This window comes from Gobio gobio (assembly GCF_949357685.1).
Source record: "Gobio gobio genome assembly, chromosome: 25".
NCBI classification, from domain to species: domain Eukaryota; kingdom Metazoa; phylum Chordata; class Actinopteri; order Cypriniformes; family Gobionidae; genus Gobio; species Gobio gobio.
Genome location: NC_137121.1, coordinates 20292268 through 20311469, shown reverse-complemented (window position 1 = coordinate 20311469; position 19202 = coordinate 20292268). Strand labels below are relative to the sequence as shown.

General features: G+C 35.7%; 2 protein-coding genes across 3 annotated transcripts in view; one reads left to right on the top strand and one right to left on the bottom strand.

Moving 5' to 3' along the window:
- Nucleotides 1–14524, bottom strand: part of erc1a (ELKS/RAB6-interacting/CAST family member 1a) — a gene marked incomplete at its 5' end in the record, with an annotated part of 36159 nt that extends 21635 nt beyond the window's left edge. The window contains 12 exons of the mRNA XM_079809376.1: nt 508–639; nt 771–858; nt 2711–2904; nt 4299–4439; nt 5356–5496; nt 5689–5826; nt 6890–7057; nt 7137–7304; nt 7383–7538; nt 8927–9001; nt 10020–10397; nt 13838–14524. Of these exons, the coding sequence (XP_079665502.1) occupies nt 508–639; nt 771–858; nt 2711–2904; nt 4299–4439; nt 5356–5496; nt 5689–5826; nt 6890–7057; nt 7137–7304; nt 7383–7538; nt 8927–9001; nt 10020–10397; nt 13838–14524 (2466 nt within the window). The remainder of the gene's footprint in view (nt 1–507; nt 640–770; nt 859–2710; nt 2905–4298; nt 4440–5355; nt 5497–5688; nt 5827–6889; nt 7058–7136; nt 7305–7382; nt 7539–8926; nt 9002–10019; nt 10398–13837) is intronic.
- A 3555-nt stretch (nt 14525–18079) lies between these two features.
- Nucleotides 18080–19202, top strand: part of wnk1a (WNK lysine deficient protein kinase 1a) — a 30622-nt gene continuing 29499 nt past the window's right edge. Inside the window, exon 1 of one of the 2 annotated variants that reach the window (XM_079809367.1) lies at nt 18080–18827. The gene's annotated coding sequence lies outside the window, so the exon portion shown is untranslated. The remainder of the gene's footprint in view (nt 18828–19202) is intronic. The other variant, XM_079809368.1, reaches the window with a different exon arrangement.

Here is a 19202-nt window from a genome sequence, read left to right as displayed (position 1 = left end):
GCCATTTTGACCAACAAAATGCTGCTTGGACTTCTTTTTTTGGTTTTCTTATTTTAGAGCTTGGCATAACTTGAAAAATGTGTATACATTATAAAATGCCCATGAAGTTGAAAGATTTTATTAATTGACATGCCGTTTCTAGGTCTAGAAATCACACTTTAATTAAAGCTGACTTCCTCATATATTCAGGTTATCATATCCACACACACTGTGCAAGCAGAATGTTGTGCTTTAGCTTTAGACAGTTTTTATAGTTAAACAAACACTCTCAGAGAAGTTATGTCTTTATATTCATCCCTTAAAAGCACCATCTCCACATACACAGTCATGCAGATAGACGTCTTTGATAACTGCATCACGACTCACTGCTATTTTGAGCATCTTGTGTCAAGAGCATTTTTAAGACGGCATATCAAGTTGAAAATAGTTTTTAAAGAAATAGTCTGCTAGTTATTCCCATAACACATTTACTAGTCAATTCTGAACATTTTGCTAGTTAGTGTTGACCTGTTTCTCCTGGTGGGTTCGTGCGGCCTCCTCCTGTGCGAGAACCATCTCCCTCTCGGCAGTGATTTGAACGCTCTCTCTGAGAGCCTCCTCCAGCTCCTCGATGCGCTCTGCCTTCTGCCGCAGGGACTCCTGGGGTAGACAGGGTTCAGCTCATCATAAGCACACCAGCATAGTTTGACAATGTTAGAAATATACAGTGATCTGTCAAAACAGAGGAGCTTATGACAAATCCGTCATAACTATCCCTCTGTATGTCTCACCTGCTGTGGGCCATCATTGACATTTCTGCCCTTCCCTGGTGGCTCCTTGTGTTTGCCAGAGGACTTCTTACTCTGCTCTTTCATTTGCCTGAAACATAAACATGAAGTGGTTGTGAAAGGGACTCTCTGGGGTTTAATAGTCAAATGAAGAGTTTTGGGGTGGAGGGGGCTGAGAGGTGTATAACATTAACTAATCTAACTAGTTTATTGTTTACCAATAAATATCACCAATGTATAATAACTTCCTTGTGCTATTCATAAAGCTAAAACAGTGCTTATATGGGGGAGCAATTAACTTAAAACCCTATGAAATCGCTTGATGAAGGCAACTTTCCATGGGACATATTGAAGGGCTCATCACTTTATTAGAAAATGGGCAAAAGGGTTTATTTATGTCATCTATGAACTATGATTTGCTACATTCTAGTTCATTTTAGAGATCATGCGATTGGAAATTAGGGATACACAATATATCAGTAACATATCGGTTATCAGACGTTTTTAAAAATGTATCTGATATTTAAGTCTTTGCCCGCCATTGATGGAAATGTTCGTCATTTCTGGGAACACGTTTCCCTGTCATTTATGGAATTTTCTGCCTTTCCATTTTTTTAACGTTATACGCTAGGGGGCGCTATTACACATCTTCTGAAAGAGTACAGAATCTCCTAAAACACATGTGAAGAAGATGCAGAAACAAGCAATATCATATGCATATGTAAAATAACGTGATCACCAACATTAAACAGCATATAAATCAAAACTGCCTAATGTTACTGTATGAAATGTCGACCCAGGACGAGCTATGGGACTGTACGGGCATTAGGGGTGCTGATAGACTCGATTTACTCCATCTATGTTCTGATTATCATTTTGAATCCGATCTGGATGTAGTCTTTGACAAAAACATGATTTTCTCAGCCTTTTTTGCTCAAATTTTTGCTTTTTTAATGAAACTTACCCACATTCAAGTGTTGATAAAAAAAATATATATATATTTTTTTAAAGCAGATTATTTTCTTTTGATATATTGCATGTTCAGATATTCATACAACAAAATATTCTGGGGGCCATGAAATTATTACTGAAAATGGTCAAAAACGCTGATGGTGGCTGGCAACTTTTTTATTTTTTAAAACCTGCTGTCAGGGAAAGAGTTAATGATCATATATTTAATTTGTCATGCTCATTTTCCTTAATTTTATATTTAGATTAAGTTAAACTTTAAATCTTTAATTTATTAGCACTGTTAAATGTAATATTTAGTAAATTTCAAAATGAATAACTTTTTCACACAAAGTTATAATGTTGGGATTCCTAAATTTAATTGTAGCATTTAAAATAGTTTTTGGTGTTTTATCTTTAATTTATTTAGACAAAATAGTATTGAATTTAACATGAAAATAATGATCGGCCAAAAATTTAAGATTGGTGCATCTCTAGAAAAAAAAAACGATCTGTAAATTTTAAATTTGTATGTCTGCTCTTTTTAAATTAAAAAATGTAAAAAGTTAAACTAGCAGTTTACTAAAAGCTACAAAAGTATTTATGTCATGAGGACTTTAACAGGTTTAAACTTTTATTCTTGAGGACTTTTATGTGTGTGGAAGTACACATGTATCTACTAACCTGGAAGCCACACTAGGTACACATTTCCAGGTGAAAAAGTGAAAAAGAGGGAGACAAAAAGCAGAAGTTCAAAGGCCGCTTAGCGTGAGAAAAAAATACTTGATCAGTGCTTTAACACAAAACTCAAAGGGGGGGAAAGAAGCCCAGTCAAAACATCAGCCTCGTCAAACGCAGACACTGAAAACGTTTTGACGGCGATGCTTAAACACGGCAGCAAAAATGAATAAAGACGTAACATGTTTTGACTGCTACACCAATGCAACAGATAATCACATTTAAAAAAAGAGGTGTTAGCAGGGAAATAGACTGACCTCTCCAGCTCACTGATTTTTCTGTCCTTGTCATTCTTCTCGTTCTCCATCTGACGCAGGATGTCCAATAGACGATCGACTTCAGCCTGGGCTTTGGCGGAGTCCTCTCTGTGTCTGGCCACATCAGCCTCGAGTGAAGAAATCCGCTCGGATATCTCTGCATTGGCCTGTGCATTGGCTGCGGCACTCTGGACCTAATAGATGACCGTGATATAAACACACCCACAACTTTCACAAACATATAAGTCCATGCTTACTCTCCCATTTGTTTTGCCTTTGTAGTTTACAATGGCTACATTTCAATTCACATACGTGTACTATGCACTGTGTTGTAAGTATTTCCGTGACCTTTACCGTTTTTTTATAAATTGTAGATGGCTGGATGACATTTCATTTAAGCATATATTTCATTTAAATATATAATCTTTTGAATAAACAGATTAAAAGGGATAGTTCACCCGAAAATGAAAATCCTGTCACCCTCATGTCATTCCAAAACTGAATACCTTTATTTCTTTTGCAGAAAACTAAATATATTTTGAAGTTGTTGATAACCTTCTATATACCCTAGTCATTGTTAAAGGGTTAGTTCACCCAAAAATGAAAATTCTGTCATTAATTACTTACCCTCATGTCGTTCGACACCTGTAAGACCTCCGTTCATCTTCGGAACATAAATGAAGATATTTTAGTTGAAATCTGATGGCTCTGAAAGGCCTCCATTGGCACAATGGCACAGTTCACTCTCAAGACCCTTAAAAGGTACTAAAGACGTCGTTACAAAGTCCATCTCACTACAGTGGTTCTAAAATAACTTTATGAATCGGCGAGAATAGTTTTTGTGCGCAAAAAACCCCTAAATAACGACTTACATAGTGATGACGATTTCAAAACAAGGCATCATGAAGCTTCGAAGCGTTATGAATCAGCGAGTCGATTCAGCGGTTTGAATCGCCAAATTTCAGCAGTTTGGCGGTTTGACACGCGATCCGAATCATGATTTGGCTCACTGATTCATAACGCTTCGAAGCTTCATGATGCCTTGTTTTGAAATCGTCATCACTATGTAAGTCGTTATTTAGGGTTTTTTTGCGCACAAAAACTATTCTCGCCGATTCATAAAGTTATTTTAGAACCACTGTAGTGAGATGGACTTTGTAACGACGTCTTTAGTACCTTTTAAGGGTCTTGAGAGTGTAAAGTACATTGTGCCAATGGAGGCCTTTCAGAGCCATCAGATTTCAACTAAAATATCTTCATTTCTGTTCCGAAGATGAACGGAGGTCTTACGGGTGTCGAACGACATGAGGGTAAGTAATTAATGACAGAATTTTCATTTTTGGGTGAACTAACCCTTTAGCAACATGTCAATAATGAGAACTGAAAATGTTTGGTTAACAACATTATTCAAAATATCTTCTTTCCACACGAGAAAGTAAGTTTAGAACGACAAACAAAATAATTAAAATTTTGGGTTTGAATCCCTTTAAATGATTATATCTGTTTTGGTGGGGGAAAAAAATCGTTTCCAATATATTTTTTTATTCTACAATATTGGGATCCAGCAAATTAGGATGCTCTCGCTCACCTTCTTCAGTTGGTTCTCAAGCTTAGTGCATTCCTCCCTCCTCTGCTCAAGGGCGATCTCTAGGCTTTTCAGTTTGGAGTCTTTCTTCAGGCCAGATGAGGCCAGCGACGATGCATGCTCTTTGAGATCCAGCAGAGAAGTCTGAAACCAAACTTAGCATTGAGGTATACACGCTATACAACACTTTTAGTATACATGTACCTTTAGAAGCTCATGGCATGATAGGCACTTAACCAACCTGTCACATAGGATATATGCTTGTAAGTATGTTTCGAGGTTCACAACCTTGCTTATCCGCAGATTTCTCTTTTTAAAATCTCTGATTAATTTCATTACACATATTAGAAAAATCCACTGAAATAAATAACATGAAAAACTTAAACTAAACAAATATTTGAATAAAATATTAGAATAGAATAAAATTACTTACTGGATAGAAATAAAAACTAAAACTGAAATAAAAATAAACCTAATTAGTAATATTGAAAGAAAACTAATATAATTGACGAAAGCACATAACAATTAAAAAAATGTAAACTAAAATTAAAAAGAAAATCTAAAAATAAAAGCTAATTCAAAATAGTAATACAAAATATAAATCTAAAAATCACACTACAACATAGAGATGCAAAATTGTGACAAGATGTTTCAGAAATCTGACTTTTATTTTTTATTTGAGAGCAAAATTGCATTGAATTAAGTGTCTTTCTCTCAACCTCATTGGCCAATAATATTTTCTAATTTTAAGCATAAACCTGTAAGTACATAAACTGTATCTTGTTAGATTTATGTTCAAATCTATTTGCCAGTGGGGTAAGAAAAATAAACTTAATTAAATATATCCTATGAACACAAGTTTTAATATCTTGAGCAATTTGGCCCTCAAGTAAATTTAATGTAAAATATTTTTACAGGACAAAAGATAAAAACATGTTGTTTTGTGTAGTGTTCTGTACCCAATTAAGAGGTGCATGTTATTCTTCAGCAAAAAAAAAATAATCATCATGTAATGTGCTTTTAATGGCATTTCTTTCAGGACTGTTTGTTGATCTCTAACCTCTCGGTCTGACAGATCTCCCTGCAGCATGCTGACTTTCTCCTTTAACTCCCTCAGCTCTTTTTTACTGCTGTCCAGCTCCTCTGATTTCTCTCGCTCCTCACGGTCACGTTGCTCCTTCAGACGCTCAATAATACGTTCCTGTTTAAAAGTGGACACATTAACACAGTAGTGCCAAAAAGACAGCATATACAACGAACATGAAATGTTTATAAGTAAGCACAGATGTTCCGACTCCAGATTACGACCATGCCGATGCCATTTGGAAGTGCACCAACGATTTGTCCTGTAGTGTGGTGGTGTGTTATAGCGTCCTCTGGAGGTGATCCTCACCTTCTCAGCCAGTGAGTCCTCCAGTGTAGTGAGGGCTGTGTCTGTATTCGAGGTGTCTGTCTGTAGAGACTTCACCCTCTCTCTAAGGCTGCTCATCTGCTTCTCTTTATCCCTCAGCTGCTCCTGCAGGTTTTCAATCTGAAACACAGGAGTTTTATATGGATCCACATTTTTAATGTAGTGAATTTTCAACATTTTCCAAGAGTATTTTTAATAGTATTTCCTGCATTTGAAGGAAAAGCTATTAGTTGAGCAACTGGCACAGCTTACCCCAAAGCATCTGACACACTTTACCCCACAGCTATTTGGGAAAAATATTTCATTAAGTAATTCATGGTCAAAGTATGTATACTGCAGCAATTTACCTACATGTACGATACATATTTTTAGACCTGGATCATTTTGACACAAAATTGATTTTTGACATAAAATTTATTTTGATTTACCGGTAGTTAAAAAAGTATTTTAGTGTTTAAAAAAAGGTATGATGTGCCCATATAAAAATCTACAATGGTAATCTATAATTTATTTTTATGCTAAAATACTATGAATACAGTTATTGTTGTTATAATAAAGCCTGTATAAATTTACTATGCTTTTACAGTAGTAATAACTGCTTTTTTGGTGGAAATTATTGTTAAATCATTGTATTTTGGAAGTCATTTTACTCAGGATTGTTTTTGTTGTCTTTCTTATTTTTGTTCTTTATTAAAGTTATGTAGGGAACAAGAATATTAGCCTAGGAGACAGAATAAGTTAGAATAACCATCATTTGTATTTTTTTATGAATTAATACCTTTTTCTTTGTGTTTTATTATTATTTTTAGTAGTAGTATTGTTGTTTATTTTGTTATCGTTTTTCTTTTAATTTTTAATTTACTTTTATTTCAACTTTTTTTATTATTATTATTTTATATATTATTGTTGTTGTGTTTATTTATTTTTTACTATATATATATATATATATATATGCACTTAATAATCAGTTTAACAGTATTAAAACAGTATTAATTGTATTTTTAGGTTGTTGTATTTTTGTATTTTTATGTATGGCATGTCCGAATTTTGTAACTTCTGTATTTATAAGCATAGTGGATGGGTGACACGTGTAATAAGAGAACATTTTGTTCATTGTTATCAACGGTTTCCTGTAATGAAAAGTAAAATAAAGACTATTTGCATTGTTGAATCAAGCCCTCACTTTTTTCTGAAGGACGTTGACTTTACGCTCCTTGACATCCAGCATGTCCTTCAGATCATGGATTTCTCCGTTGAGTGTGCTCTTTTCTTCAGACATTTCCTGGATTTGCTTACTCTTTTTGTTTAACGTGGTCTCCTTCTCCTCCAGACGCAACCTCAGAGCATCCACCTGCAAAACAGTTGTGCGCAGTGGTCAGAGAACCTGACGGTTTGATGAGTGAAGACTAACCACTGGTGTGCTCTACCACCTCTGTCTGTAGAATAGCCGCACGTTGTTCTTTGGCAGTCAGAGACTCTTTGAGCACTTCAATATGCTGTTTGCTGTCAGAGAACTGGTTAGTCAGGGTTTCCAGCTTGGTCTGCAAGCCGAGGAGCTGGGTGTCCTTCCTGGAAAGGTCTTGCTTAACTTGGTCCATCTAAATCAAATAATTATTCGACATTTGTTATTCATATGTGAGACTAATCCTGTTCTTTTAAAGCAAACCATGCAGTACCTTGTTCTTCATGAACTTGGTGTGGTTGCGGTAGACCTCCATCTGCTTGGCCTCCTCTTGCCGTTCTTCACAGCTGAGCATGCTACTGGATCGAAGCATCATGACCTGGTCCTCCAGCTCTCTGAGACCCCGCTCTAGAGAACCGATCTGAGAATCCTGAGACACATCATAGGTTTGATGTCAATAATGTCAAGCAATCACAATGTGCCAAATTTCAATATGCAACTTGGAATATACTACACAAGTTGCATGGTTTATTTTAATGCTACTTTTCTGCTGTGCCATTTTTGGTCAGAGTTTACTTCCATTATATGAAACATACATCCTGCCTAACATCATAGACAAAAGAAAGAAAATCACACCGGTGTGTTTTCGAGTCATGTGTGTGACAAAGAGAGATCATGTAATATTCGGAACACTGTTCATGTCCCGGGACTCTTCGGTCTGAGGGTATGAGTAAATAATGACAGAATTGTCATTTTTTGCTTTACTACTCTTATGAAAAAAGAATTGAATTGAATGTGCACTTGTAGTGGACTTCAAATCCTAAAAGTATGTTTTTTAAAAACTGCATTTGCAGATAATATAACATTATTGAAATAAAAGGCCACTTAAGTGTACTTAAGAGTATGTGTTTCTTAACCAACTTAAGTACACTGTTAAAAAGTGCACTTTGTAATAATGTCAAATTAAAAGTATTAAGTATGTAAAGTATATTTAAACCATTTAAATAATGTTTTAATACATTTTTGCCATGCTTTAAAGAAGTACACTTACTTTGAAGTGTTGACTCACATACACTCTAAAAAAAAAAAGGTTCTATATGGCACCAAAATGGTTCTTGGCTCGTAATCATAGGGGAACCTTTTTTAGTGCTATATCGCACCAATTTAGGTGCTTCAGTGGTTCTTCAGCAGTTTTTCAGAGGTGCTATATAGCACCTTAGTCAAAGAACCAGTGAAGAACCTCTGAAGATCCGCTGAAGAACCACTGAAGCACCTAAATTGGTGCGATATAGCACTAAAAAAGGTTCCCCTATGATTACGAGCCAAGAACCATTTTGGTGCCATATAGAACTTTTTTTTTAGAGTGTAGTAAAGGATATGTAAATTACTTGATTATAATTTTAACTGTATTGTTATGCAACATATAATTTAAAATCAGTATATTTCAAATGTATTTAATTGCAACTACATCGTTACAAATGTGTAATTACAAATATATTTCAATACATGACATAAACGTTTCAATAGAAATTACTATTTGTCAATACATTCACTTAACCTATATTTGTAATTATGAAATTACATATAAAGATGTACTTAAGTGTGTCAAAAAAGCACTCTAAAGTTAATTTAATTAAGTTAAAGCTAATTGCTTTTAATTGAAATGTAAACTATCATGTATTTTCATTAAACAAAATAATTGTTTGATATTTTACATCAATATGTATGTGCTTTTAATGCACAGATGTGCATTAAATCATCCTGTCATCATAGGTAAACCGATTAACACATTAATTAAAATAGGAGCTAAAGTGTTACCTTCATCTCAATTACAGTCTGAAGAGCTTTGGTTTTCGTAGTCTCTGGCGTCCCCTCGAGGCGACGATGCAGCTCCTGCAATTAAAGACACATGGTTGGCACTTCCTTCACACCAGTGCCAGAAATAGAGCTCTCAGATATGTCGTCATACCTTGAGGGAGAACAGCACTGTTTAGTTTTGGCTGAATTCTCCATCACATTGCAGGAGCTGTACTCTATTATAAGTACAAATAGGCTCTCCTGCTATCTAGTTCAATTAAGTACCCTCCTTTTTTGTGCTTTGAGGAGAATAGATGCCGTCATTATGTGACTGAGTGTTGTATAATGGTGCATGAAGAGAGAATAGACTTTCTGCTTTAATTCACTGCAGTTGATTGTATGTGGCACTTTCCAAAAATATTTTATTTCTTTTTTAAGCACGTTCAGTGAAAGGATGTGCTTAACCTTCAGAAAATGTTGGTCATCAACCGCAGGAGGTCATACTAAATATTGTATTAGCTGTTTTATTTGCTATTCATTTTATATGAGGATTGTCATTTTTGCAAACCTGGTACCCAAATTACAGTTTAAAAATAACCAAAAATTTGTTCCAAATTATTGTATAACAATACAATATATAATATACACATACAAATATCAAAATTAAAGAAACTTATTTTCTAAAATAAAAAAAACATAACTACACTGAGTACTGGTTGCAAGTAACAGGGTTGGAAAATTAGCCTATATTTAATTCAATTTATCACGTTTAGGACCAAATAGTTTTTATTTATATATATATATAAATTAAAGAAATTTATGTTTGATAATTTTTCTTACAATTACTTGGGTAATAGGGTTAAACTTGACAAATGCAGACAAATAAAATTTCTGTATAAATATAGAAAATAGAAAATATGTTAATTTTAAGGATTTTTTTGTTTGTAATGGGACAAATAATTTAATAACAGCTAAACAGTACATTTTTGGAAATTAAATTAAAATTTAAAAAATTTGAAATTATAAATAAAATAATAATAATATATATATATATTTTATATTTAATAAATTTCATATTTTGCCATTTGTATTTTTAACTCCAGTTATCACAAACCTCTCTCAAAGCCACTAGCTCTTTATCACGCTGTTCTAGAAGGTTCTCCAGGTGGTGTGCATGCATCTCTGCATCTGCGAGGCGACGTGTGCGCTCATGGTCCTCTTCATTGGCTTTAGCCGAGGGTCCCTTGCTGTGCAACATCTCCAGGAGCTTTTTGACAGAGTCATCGCGAGCAACTAGCGTCTGCCGCTGGGTCTCCATGCGAACCTCCATCTCCTCCAAGGTGCGGCGGAGCAAGAACAGCTCTCGTGCCTGCCTTTCCTGCTCCTCGCTGGGCTCACAGGCCAGCGGCTCCCCAGGTGGCTGGAGAAGCTGATTCAAGTCACGCTGGATACGCAGCTCAGCCTGCAGCGCCTGCACAGTTGTCTGCAGGTGCTGTGATGGACAAGAGAATCATTTACTCACAAATCAATCAAATATATTTGAATGTTTAGAGACATTAGCTGTTGGTAGATTTTGGAACTGATATAAGAGAGACTTAACAGCCAAGAAATCAAGGTTATCGGTTGCATGTCCTAGTTTATCAGCTATTATCCTATTATTTATAAAAGCATCCCACAAAAAACATTTCTTCATTCATCAGTGAATGCCGTTCAATCTATAGTATCATCTTTCATATAAGAAGTAACATGAGTAATTACTGAGAACAGTTGTGATGTAAGCATCTCATTTGTAACTACGTAACATGTTGCACTCTGGTGCTCATGTGGATGATGCAGGTTTTAGTCCTGCCTGTAACATTCTGTTCTTTTCCATGCAATTACAATTAATAGAGACTGAGGCTTTCAGGATTGAAGGCATCATAAAAATATATGTTCAGTGTTGTATCAGTGTTGTTATTGTTAACTAAAATATAATCATTGTTTTTGGTGATTGAAATACAGCTGAAATATAATAAAAATACAAATATTAAATTAAATATTAAGGTATTTGCCTTGCCAACTAACTTAAATAAATATGTGTAAGTTGAAACACTAAAACTAAATAAATAAAATAAAGCAAAAAAAAATGTTTTTCATCAAAAAGCACATAACAAAATTACTCAAATTAAAATGAAAACTGTAAATATACAATTCTAAATATTCTAAAATTGAAAATTGTAGTCGTTGAACTCAAGAACCGGGTCAGTCTTATTTCTGAACAAATCATTAAAACTGGTACTGTGAACTGGATCAAGAGATTAATTGAAAAGATCTGACTAAAAAAAGATTAATTAATTTATCAATGAGCTCTAGAGTGGGTTTTCAGTGAATAACAGCTTAAACAGCTTAAAATTATTAATTTATATTAACAAAGATAAATAAATACAGTAACAAACGTATTGCTTAATGTTAGTTATGCATTAACTAAAGTTAACAAATGAAACCTTTTTGTAAACTGTTACCATATTTTGAAGCTTAAAATTCACTGACCATCTAAACAGCAACCAATACAATTCTTTAAACATTACTTTTGTGTTACACAAGTTGCAACAAGTGTGTCCATTTTCATTTGGTGGTGATCTACCTACATCTATCTACAATCCACCATGCACTAGTTTTAAAGGTGGCAAGAAAAAAATGAATGTGTGCTAAATTTGTCATCACACACTCATCTTTACTCCAAATTCATCCACGCAACTATGTAGCAAACTTGATGGCAGCCAAAAGGCGACCAAACAACAGTAATTATACAATTTCTTAATCATACACACATACACAACTTTGCCATAATTGATGGTACGATCTCATTAAGCCCAACAGGCACAAAACTACTTGTCAAAAATCACCGAATAACACATACTAAGAGTCCGAGCTCTCTGATGATTCGTGTGTTAATTTCAATCTCGAGCGAATGGTGTGAGGAGCGTGATAATGCTGATTATGCTAGTGAATAACCAAGCTGTCATTAGCTTAGTGCTGTACGCCCCATCGTCTGGGAATCTGTCATGACAGCCATGTTGCAGTGAATCATGGTTTGAAGCTAATCATTCAAATAAAGGGAGTGTTTCAAATGCAACACAGATGAAGGACTATGCCACTGTCACTGCTATCAAAACCCATCTTAGTATCTTACTTTTAAAAGGACCACTGAATATCTGAAAACAGAGTTTTCATTCTTAATTAGCTCAGATGTATTGCTCATCGAGCATATTGTGGCTTGCAGGATTTCAGGCAGTGCAGTGAGCCGCACACAGCAGGACCAGGATGTCCATTTCAGGATTGGCCATTAGCGTCACTTCACAGCGGAGGTAGACTTTTCCTTCACGTTTGAAGACGAGCTGGATCTTTAATCACGCAATTCTCACTCCTATAAATCTATGAAAATGCGTTGATGCATCGAAAATGTGTCTATAAATAGTTACACCCAAGATGGTTTGCTGGTCTTAACTAGTTTGTCAGTTCTACCTGACACCTGCATTTCAGGGCAGGGTTTGGAATGGAAAACAATTGCACTGATTACTGAATACTGATCAGTACATAGTATACTGCTTTCTATTGTAAAAATAGCATGCATGACAATACGCATTATGAAGATGAATATTTTAAACATTAAGCTAGTGATGTCCTGTTCAAATAAAAATCTCCAAATTTTGCATGTTTTTTGGTTAAAAAAACAATAATAATCTTGAATAATGAGTCAAAAAGATGAAAAAGCCTGTCTGATATTACAGATATTACACTAACAAGCACAGTGTGCTCTGCAAAATGCATATTTTTGTAAATATAGGTGGTATTCTGTGCATACTAAAACATGCATACTATATGTACTATACTATAATAGTATGGGTATAGTGACTATATATATATGTGCAAATAAGTTGTATCCCAAATATTGTAATTATTTTAGTTTATACAGCTATTTTAGTATTATTTACCTGTGTGTGTGTGTGTGTGTGTGTGTGTGTGTGTGTGTGTGTGTGTGTGTGTGTGTGTGTGTGTGTGTGTGTGTGTGTGTGTGTGTGTGTGTGTGTGTGTGTGTGTGTGTGTGTGTGTGTGTGTGTGTGTATATATATTAGTATTTATTAGCATAAACTCAGTTTAAGTTTCATACATTTTTTAAGTGCTTTTGTCTTCTTATTAGTTTTTAGTTTTTTATATTTCTATCCCGCTTTATTTATTTATTTATTTTCCATTTTAGCAATTTTAGTGCTTCAACTCAAACTTATTTCAGCAAATATTAAAGCTATAAAGCATCCACATTAAAGTTCCACTCTTTTGTTGAATTCGGAAAAGCATACTAGCTTATTACTATTACCATTTCTGCCATAAGAAGAGTATGGTAGCAAAGACTATAGATATAGAAAGACGGTTCACTCCTTTTAGTTATGAATGGGAGAAACTGAAACGCGCAATATGATAGAATACATCCCGCCTTTTAAGTAAAAGAGCCAATCGCTGTGTAATGATCCATTTTGTCACTGCAGCTGCCTTAAGAAGCTCCGGTTCCCATAGAAACCTGAGACTCGTGCTTAGCATGGGCTCTTCTAGCCTGAAAAATTTGTAGCCAATGCTACAAATTCTGCCCTTTTTTTGTTGATGAAGTACATCATCCATGTACTTATACACTGCGCCTCGCTGCTTTTCAGTGTGAACACAGTACTTGCACTTCTTATGAAAGTATGCAAAATGTGAGGCACTTATCCAAAATGTATCAGTGTAAATCTATTTCTAGATAGAAGTACTTTTATAGATAGTGCCTTTTAGTACTGATCTAGGATATTAATTTAAATCTAGATTCCTTTAAGCACATGCTTTAATCCACGAAACAACTCTCCGATGAGCAATAAATGATCACTTATTAAAAAACAAGCATATCCTGCCAGATGTACTCACCTGTGTCTCATCTTGCACTGCGCGATACTGCTCCTTCCACACTACTATTTTGGAGGCCTCGTCTTTGCGCAGCGCACGTTCCTTCTTCAGCTCTGGGCTCCAGAAGCTTTTGATGGAGCTCATGGAGGAGCTGAGCTTGCTCTCCTTCACCTCGATATCCTTCCGAAGGAGCTCGTTCTCCCTCAGCACCTCCTTGAGCTGGGCTTGGAGCTCCATGATGGTGTTGTCCCTCGCCTGACGTAGGGAGTGAGGAACGGTTGAAGCTGCATGGATCTCCCCTCCAAAGCCCATAGAGTCGGTCGACACTGCCGGCACCATGGCCATGTCAGGTGTGCTGCCTGTAACCGTTCCCCGGACCCCATAGGGAATGCTGCCTCCAAAGCGTCCCGTAGCTACTCCACTCTTAGGGAGGTCAGAGGAGGTGCCGATTGCGACCTCGTTGTCACTCATGTACATCGGCCCTGACGTGGCATAGGCGGCATTGAGAGATTGAATATTCTCCATAGACAATGTCTTGCCTCCAGAGCCACCCGGGCCTCCGCCGCTGCCCCCCATGCTGTTGGTCCGACGGTGGCCCATGCGGGGTGACCGAGGCAGTCGTGGCGAGCGACCCGAGTTGCCCTGGTTGTTTCTACCCCCACTGTGATTACTGTCCATTTTGCTCACCGAGCGTGAACTTCCGTACATTTTGGTTAATTTGGTAAATTTGCCCACCAAAAAAAATGTGTGTGAGGAAATGTGCTAATAGGCAGGCCAGGTCATCTTCATCTCATGTAGAAGGAATGTGATCTGTCAAGCAAAGTCCGGTCTTCTTTTTTCAAATGGAGCAACTATGCTGGCCTGTTAAATGAAATAAAAAGGCAAAACCCTCAAAACACATATAATAATAGTATATCATTATATTATATATCTCTACCAAAAAACAATCAAATTGGGGCAAAAAATGACCCAGACATTTAAAATGTGGGGACATTTTTGAATTGTATCTAGAGTTTGATTTATTTCCATACATTTTATTCTAGGCCTATATTGGGATGGGCTTAATGCCTACAAAACCCAACCCCAAAGTGACCTGTAGCTGGCAGACATCTGTATTCTCTGTCTCAGAGGCTAGTTTTGCAGTGGTTTTTGATTAAAATCACTAAAACTAGTCGAAATCTACCAGTATGGTAAACCACAGAAAGGTGGATAATCCAATATAGTGTTTTTATGATATCTTGTGCATTATTTACAGCTACTGATTTGCTTTAGTGGGTAATAATTATAGCTATAACTGTTCATATTGAGACTTCAAATATTCTAAATGGACAGCATGTTTAAAAATGCCCTCTAAAATGTACAAAAAATCCATCCCAGGCAGCAAATACAGCTACATTTTATACAATAGTTTCAACAAACAACAGAGATTAAAAAGCTATATGTTTAGTCACTGATGTTAAGCTTCCCCCCCAAACACCATTTCTATGTTAACCTTACTATTGTTCATATCATATTATCATTGTATCTTAATAGAAATCTGGACCGTGCCATGGACAAATTACTCTCATTTACAAAAATAATTCACTAGCTAGCCTATGTAATAACGAATCTCCCATTTAAACACAGAGGGAGTGAATCGAAGGAAAGGTGGGGTTTTAATGTAGGTTCACACTCCAAGGTTATGAAACATTTAATGTCAACAGCTATACCAACATTATTATGGGATGCTCAGCTAATGATTTATACTCTAAACACATATTCAATGTCCATCGCTGTCGATTCAATAATGTTGTTCTATTTAGGTGAAAGCTCCTCACAGCGTTGACAAACCAACCAGAAGCGTCGGCATTTCCACACACCACGTCAATGAGACTTGCAAATGCGCAAAATCACAGACTACAATTCTTATACAATTTAGATTACGGATATACTAAACCTAATGTTCCGTGAAAGTCTGCCTTGCAATCGTTCAGCCACAATGCTGAGCATCCTCCCTCAATGTCCTTCTTCTCCACCATTGCATGGCTTAACACATTTGCTTCCTCTTTTGTTAGTAATAGCTGTCCAGCAAATGCGACAATAAATGAGAAGCGCTATTTGAATATCAATATATGTAGATATTGAATAACCGTGACCATATACAAGCATTCACTATTTTATTATAAACCACAATAGGTTTTTTCCTCCCCAAAAAAATAAATTTACCTTGTAATGCTGGTCTATTTCATCCGGTATGTAACGACCGTCTGTCCAAGAGATGTGTGGTAGAGAGGAAGCGGCCTATTTTTCTTTGTATTGCTTTATGATTTTATTATTTGCAGACATACACCAGCATCTTCCCAGAGCTGGAGGACTTCAGTGACGTAACGCCTACGCTGCGCGCTCACAACACTCGCCTCTGAAATGCCAACGCCATGCTACGAAGGTCATTTTATATTTATAAAAAATGTTTTTATATAAATATATATAAAATATTTACATATTATATTTAATATATATTTATTTACAGACCTATTTGTAAATATATCAACTATTTATTATTATAAATGTATGTTTATACCCTAATATTATCCTTTATGTGTATAATATTATCTTTATTTGCATCTCTGAACAGTCATCCTGCCTCAAGCCATGTACATGTCTAAGCTACCCTTTATCACCTCCCAGTCAGTTTATAGATAGAGAGAACAGAGATAATCACCAGTTGGTGGGGTTTGATCCCTCTTAAAGGGACAGTTCCCACAAAATTGACAAATCTGTCATCCTTTACTCACCCCCATATTGTACCAAACCTGACTTTCTTTCTTCCGTGAAATTCGGTGCTAAGTGTATTATTGTAAATACATTTTTTTGGAAGAGTTCATTGAACCTTTAGACAAAATATTAAAAGTAGCCTAAATCTAAAAAAGAAAGTATATATATGTAAATATATATATATGTGTGTGTGTGTGTATGTATTTTATGTTTTGTATCATATTTAATGCATCAGGCTTTTTAGGCTCGCTCATAGCCTATATAAAATACTGAGAATATGGAGCTTATACTCAAGAAGGAAAAAAACACCAGTTTTATCCAGAGGCCCAAACAGAGCAAAAATATGTCATTTGCAGATGTTGTTATTTATATGACCAAAATGCAAGATGGCTTTCTGATATGTAAATCAATTACAAGCTGCTTAAATTAAAATAATCATAAAAATATAAATTATCACTGTACACCATAATGTCTTAATTTAAATGCAAGTGATGATTGGGAGATACCATAAACATTCTTCAAAAGCCTGTTGTTTCATATTTGATTTATTTATTTTTTAAATTTGAAACAAAAATTATGTATGGATAATCAATCAGACAGCAGAAGGCATGTAGAAGATTGTGTATAAAAGGTATTTCTGTGCATGTTTTATCATATTGATTATTTGGATTGCTAAAATGTATGTATCAAATATAACAGGCTTCATAGGGTTATGATAAAAATGCTTTTTAAAAACTTAAGACACCATATTACTGATGAAAATCTTTTGCTTCCATTTAAATAAAAAATGCATTATTTATTTTCTGTAACTTTGTTTATTGTAACATTGTTGATTCTTTATTTTATTTTCTATAGCAAGCTATATGAATATGATTTATCTCTGGAACCTTTGATATAAGGTTTGGTTTGGTATGTTTTTAGGCTTACTGTATGTGTCTGAGTGAATCGCTCTGTCCTTTAGATGCAATTACAATTTTTTAGCAATTACATTAATTAAGGTAAAGTGACAAATGTTTGCCCCTTTTCAAATTTCAAATGACCCCTTAAAGGGATAGTTCACTCAAAAAATTAAATTCTGTCATCATTTACTCACCCTCAAGTTGTTCCAAACCTGTATAAATTTCCTTCTTCTGCTGAACACAAAAGAAGATATTTTGAAAAATGTTACCAACACACAGAGAAAAGGGGTGTCAAAATGGTACCTTTAGGGGTACAACTGCTTGTCAACAGGACATCTTTGTACCCCATTTTTTACCACAAAAAGGTTCATAGTATAAGGTACGTATTTGTACTCTAAGGTACTAATATGCACTTTTAGGAGTAATAAAGGAAAAAATATCTTTAAAAATATATTTTGTGTGTGTGTTTAGCAGAGGAAAGAAATTCATACAGGTTTGGAACAACTTAGTTAATGTTGACACAATTGTCATTTTGAGTGAACTGTTCCTTTAAAACCTGGTATAATACATGCGCTTGAAGCTTCAGCAGGCGGCGCTGTTTTCTAACTGTAGAGATGTCTCGATTATTCGGATAAAGACAAGCAGGGGGAGTGGACAGAGTCCGGGTTATTGTTTTCACGAACCGGTTTGTTCATGTAGAATGAATTTGTGCGATGGGGAAAATGTAGGGAATCGATGGCATGCAGATTGCGCAGCCTTGAATCCAGCGCGTGCAAATCGTCTACATCTGTGTGGGATCTGTAACTGTCAACAATAGAGCCACAAAGCGCTCGCTCGTGCTGCACCCAAAGCCAAGTTTTGTGTCGGCATAAATGGATATAACGTTAGTCTCAAGGGGTTTCGATTATTGTTTTGCATCCTGTAGATGTAAATATTGCAACGTCAACTTGAACTGCATCGTTTGCACGCGCGACGTCATGCAGTGGATGCGTGTACAAGGAAGATGAATCGAGGTCAGTTGAAAGGGAATAACAAAGAGAACCTGCTCTGCAGTCTCGCGAGCAACCATTAGCGGAAGCGGCACGTTGTTGTAGTGTTTGACATTCGAACTTCGCAGTATTTCTCGAGACGGTTGAGGACGGAGGCACAGTAACCGACGTTTAGCTATTTTGTCGCGTTTTTACTGGCAAAAACATCCGTTGAGCGAGAGACATTTAGTTTCTCACTTCATTTCCGCCGGTTAAACGCTATTTCAAATACTGAGCACGCGCGTTTGGGGAATTACCGGTTAAACCTGGAGCTGGCCGTTGGTTATTCACCGATAACTGAAGATGACGACGACGACGCTTAACATTATGGTAAGTTTTTGTCTTAAATGTGGTGACAAACGGCTGTTAGTAAAACTAAACGTGGTCGTGACTTATATTTATTTATTTACTTGTAGTTAACATTGGTTTTAGCTCCTTTTTGGTCAACACCAGATAACGTTACAAGTATAGACTCACTTAAAGGGGTAAGTTAACGTTCGTTAATCTAACAATTTATAAAGTTTACTAATTAATTTAACGTTACTCGCCGTTATGTCGGTCCATCCCCGTATGACTTTATTTATGTTGTGGAGTATTAAAGAAAGAGAAATGAAGAGAATTTTCTGTTCGTGAATGATTGTGAATGGAGACTGGTTCTTTAAACCTAAAAAATGTCGCAAGTCACCATAAAAGTATTATAAAACT